A 5,211-nucleotide genomic window follows, 5' to 3' on the forward strand; every position below is an offset into this window, starting at 1 on the left:
AAAAAACTAATACAAACCGATCTCTCCGTAGTCTGACACTTCGAACTTCAGCAGAAAATTCAAGTTCAATTACATGTTTTTTTTTCAGATCGTCCCATACCATAACTAAAAGAGAAAAGGTAAAAGTTTGTTACAGATCATCATGTCCCTTTATTAAAGGAAATATACATTTGGAAATTGTTTACACTAAAGACCCATGCTGAGAAAAGCCATGTGAATGAATTTGATGGCAGGAAACTGAAAGAAGCCTATCATGTGTGTATGTATATTACATGTATGTATGTGTGTGTGTGTGTGTGTGTGTCCTTGCCTTGAGATTGCAAGATAGTTGTAAACGAGCGTGGTGTTGATCGTTAGCAATTGCTTATGAAAGCATGTCTGACCATGAAGTAATATTACCTTGCTTGGAAAACAAGTGATGATTGGCAAAGAAAAGGACATCTGACTGCAGATATTAAAACAACAATGATGAAGATGTTGATAATGATGATAATGATGATGATGTAATAATATAAAACAATTTCCAATGTTCTGATTTCAAAATTTTCTGCTTATAAATTCATTCAATTTTGAAGTCCAAAAGTAACGTTTCCTCTTATCCCATTTTTTTTTTTTTTTAAGGAATCAAGGCATCAGTATGGTTCAACATTTTATGGAAACCCACTGCAGTAGAAGCCTGTCATTATTTGCCTCCTTATAAAGTGAGTGGAGGATTTACTAGGATCTACTTTGCTTTTCATTTTATGTGGTACACATCAAAAATAAACATTGGTCATGGGCTGTGATTAGTACAATTAATCACATCCCACACCTACAAATTTGAGCTCATACAAAAGAGATCAATACTATTTATCTCTGTAGATACTGAATTAACAGAAGCAGACGCAATTTAATTAAGTATACTTCTTTCAGCCTCGTCAAAAGAAATCGATACTATTCATTTCAGGTTTCTTTTGAAGTATTGTGTAAAGACCTTATAAACAGATTACGCAACTTAACAGTTTGTTAATCTAAGGCAAGTATTTCTATCATAATCGCTATCACATCAGGAAAAGAATTCCCATTTGTAACAAGAATGTTTACTGTTCCATTAAGAAGGAAAAAAAGTACAAAGGATTGTCTAACTTATATTGCTAACAGTTCTAGTGAACATATTCTGTGAAGCACTGATCTGAAGATTCTAAAGATCACAAATGAGAAGCTAAAAGTCAATTGTGTTTCTTTCAACACAGTCTTAAGAATTTATTTATTTATTTATCATATATTTAGGCACAGGTGTGGCTGTTGTGGTAAGAAGCTTGCTTCCCAACCACATGGTTCCAGGTTCAGTCCCACTGCATGGCACCTTGGGCAAGTGTCTTCTACTATAGCCTCAGGTCGACCAAAGCTTCGTAACTCGATTTGGTAGACGGAAACGGAAAGAAGCCCATCATTTATGTGTGTGTGTCTGTTTGTACCCCATCACCACTTGACAACTGGTGTTGGCGTGTTTACGTCCCCATAACTTAACAGTTCAGCAAAAGGAGGCTGATAGAGAAAGAAGTCCTGGGATTGATTTGTTCAACTAAAACCCTTTCAGGTGGTACTCCAGCATGGCCACAGTCAAATGATTGAAACAAGTAAAAAAAAATACCAAAACACACAGCAAATAGATATAATCATTAGAACATTTCAGCTCTTTACATTCTGAGTGTAATTCCTACCAAGGTTATCTTTTCCTTTCATATCTTCCAGTGCCAATAAAATAAAGTACCAATCCAGGGCCCAGGGCAGTGAATTAGCAGAATTAGTAGAGCATATATACAAAAGATACAACATAAAAGACATGCGTTAGCCATTCAAAAACACATAAAGACTTAACATTTATTATTTGTAAAAATATAAACTTGTTACCAGTTCAAATATGCTTGAGACATAATTGAACCACTAAAAAACATTTACTGCATTTTGTCATGGAGAAAAATTCTCACTGTAGACTAATAGGTGTAAACACACCAAGTCAAGTTTATATTTGTACAGATTTGAATATGCCTCAAGCATATTTGAATTGGTTTATATTTGTACACACCACTGCTTATCACTTTGAATTTATATTTATTTCTACTGCACAAACTGTGATTTGGTTGCTGATAAGGACACGCAGCAACTAGGTTGCTGTTTGTATAATGAAAATTTACTGCATTTTGTTACTGCATTTTGTCATGGAGAAAAATTCTCACTGTAGACTAATAGGTGTAAACACACGAAGTCAAGTTTATATTTGTACAGGTTTAAATATGCCTCAAGCGTATTTGAACTGATTTATATTTGTACACATCACTGCTTAGCACTTTGAATTTATATTTATTGTTTCTCAACATTTGCACCACACAAACTATGACTTGGTTGCTGACAAGGATACGCTGCAACTAGGTTGCTGTTTGTATAATGAAAATTTTGAGATGTTTAAGTGAAGTCAAGAGTCTTTTTGTGTTTTTGAATTGCTAACATGTGTCTAAGATACATCAAGCTAAGTAAAATTATCGTCTTCCACACACACAGGCTTGTCCTTTCAGGTGCCAGTGCTGTGTCAACCCACCCATGCCAGTGCTGCATAAATGCACCCATGCTGGTGGCATGTAAAAAGCACTCAGCACACTCTGTTAATTGGTCAGCATAAGGAAGGGCACCCAGCCATAGAAACAATGCAACAGCAGAAAGTTTGAGTCTATACAGCTCCCTGCTAGTCAGCTCCATGTCAAACAGTCCAACCCATGCCAACATGGAGAGCAAGCATTAAATGATGACAATTATGATGATGATGATGATGTCTTCCACACTGCGATTGCTTTAGTTTCAACACTTGCCTGCTAAGTACAACTCGGAAATCAAAAACATTGCCTTGAGTATGTGTCCCAGCTCTTTACTTTCTAAGAGTTGCAGCAGATAAGGTGAATTTGTCTTTAAAAAGCCAACAAAGATGGTGTCTTGTGAAAAATACCCAAAGGAAACCAATTTTGTATTCTTCCAACAAAATTCCATGATAAGCAGACAATTGTTCTGCTACTTGATAAGATTGAAAGATTCAGTAAAGTGCTCTATAAATCTACACCTGACAATAAAACTGATTTAGAAATAATACATTTATAAATCTCTGAGAGAGATTTATGCAGGAGTGATACGATGAAGTAGTTGTATGCTATCAACTTAATGTGACAGTCCCCTGAAGGGAATAATACTACTTTTGGTTAGACTTAGGAAGCTGCACCGCTTCCTGTCGGCCTTGACACATTTCCTGTTTCTTTATGTTTACAAAGGGGAGACAAGCACCTCCACCCAGCTAAGTCTGCATCCAGAGACATGTTTCTGGGTCTTTGCTCATCATCAGTCTGGAGTAGCATGACCTGCTAGTCGAAGATGCCTGTCAAGCTCTTGTAAACATATAATAATTCTAGTGAAATACATTCACTGATTTCAAATTTAGAAATAATATATTTCTAAACATCTCAGAGAGATTTATGCAGTAGTGATACGATGAAGTAGTTGTATGCTGTCAACTTAATGTGACAGTCCTCCTTGTAAACATAAGGACACAGGAAATGTGTCAAGGCCGACAGGAAATGGTGCAGCTTCCTAAGTCTAACCAATGGTAGTATTATTCCCTTCAGGGGACTGTGACATTAAGTTGACAGCATAAAACTAATTTAGTTCAGTAGGAACTGCTCTACAGATCATCTTAAAATATAGTCCAGTCTTCCTTTTTCTTTATTTTTTTTGACTTTGGTTATTTGGATGGAAAAGATTTCGTTCATTCATTTATTTATTTACTTGTTTTCCATCCATTTTTCAATGCCAACATGAGCTACATGAATACATATTGTTGAAGCATTTTTTTTTTAGTCAAGTGCCTTTCCAGCTACTAAATCATGTTTTCCAAGTAAGGGAGTTTTTATTTTGCTTGCCTTCATAAAAGCAGAGAGAAATGACAAGAGAAAACTACTCATAGCTCAGCAATTTTTCATGTGACTGCAGAATGTAAATATTCTAAGATACATTTGCACACATACACAAAATGGATAAAAGGTCCTTCCCAACCCATAGACTCATAAGGTTAATTTTCTGGATTCTGTAGCATATATATTTTCTATTCTACTGGACAGGCTGCTGGTCCATCACAGGATTATTCATTCTTACCAGCTGAGTGGACAGGAACAGCTTGAAATGAAGTGTACTGCAAAAGAACACAATGCAGTACCCAGTTCAAGAATTGAAACCACAATCTTACAATCGCAAGTATGTCTTAGCCACTAAGCCATGTGGCTCTACACATATAGCCACTAAATATAACAGCCACTTCAAAAGCTATTATATTAAGGAGTAGACCACTGATTATAGGTCAAAAACTATGATCTTGTATGCCTAGACCAGTATTTCTCAACTTTTTTTCTCATGCTCCACTTCAACCTGTGTCCTACTAAGAATAGATAAAGTTGGTATGTGTATATGTATCATATTTAGTTTAGGTCCACTGGTGTTAGAAACAGAATGGTACCAAAACAATTATAACTAATAATAAAGACGCAAAATTTATTCTATGTCAACTTAATTGTGTTATATGATAACAGCAGTTTCTTTGTGATTGTAGATCAGGAGGAAGAGCAGTTTGCCCTGGAGTGGTCATGTAAAGTGACCCTTGATGCTACAAGCCATTTCTTCCTACCTGTACTTAGTGGTTTTAAAGTGAGCATCAGTCCACACAATTTTATCCCATTCTTTAGACTTGGAGGCTAAGGTGGCTGCTGTGACCAGCAAGCTGTAGGTTTTACATTAGAGTAGCCTTCTCCTAGCTGAACTGCCTGAAGGGTTGAAGAGCTCCACCCACCCTAGAATTCCTGGAAGGGTGTCAAAGAGCACACTGGATTACCTTAGGGACTCCACTACTTGATTTGTTGTTGAAGCTAACTCCCCTAAACTTATCCTTTCTCAAGGCACTCACAAGGCAGTGCTTGGAGTTAGTTCCATAACCTGCTAATTAACCCATAGCTTGGGACTTGACAGGTGCTACTACACTGGGTCAGAGTAGACCTAGGAACAAGAGTGGGTAAGAAGTGATTCCACATTCCTCAAAATTTGGAAATTCTCGAACCAGGGCTCCACTATTGAAAGCAGTTATACATACACACATATATATATCTATATACATATGTATATCTATATACATATGTATATATA

At 36.4% G+C, this 5,211-nt stretch overlaps 1 protein-coding gene across 1 annotated transcript in view; it reads right to left on the reverse strand.

The window, feature by feature from the left end:
• The window catches only part of LOC106867748 (WD repeat domain phosphoinositide-interacting protein 3), a 67,079-nt gene that overhangs the window by 14,912 nt on the left and 46,956 nt on the right, over positions 1 to 5,211 (reverse strand). The window contains exon 4 of the mRNA XM_014912711.2: positions 18 to 105. Coding sequence (XP_014768197.1) covers positions 18 to 105 — 88 coding nt within the window. The remainder of the gene's footprint in view (positions 1 to 17; positions 106 to 5,211) is intronic.

The sequence above is a fragment of the Octopus bimaculoides genome, chromosome 1 (genome assembly GCF_001194135.2).
Source record: "Octopus bimaculoides isolate UCB-OBI-ISO-001 chromosome 1, ASM119413v2, whole genome shotgun sequence".
Taxonomy (NCBI): Eukaryota; Metazoa; Mollusca; class Cephalopoda; order Octopoda; family Octopodidae; genus Octopus; species Octopus bimaculoides.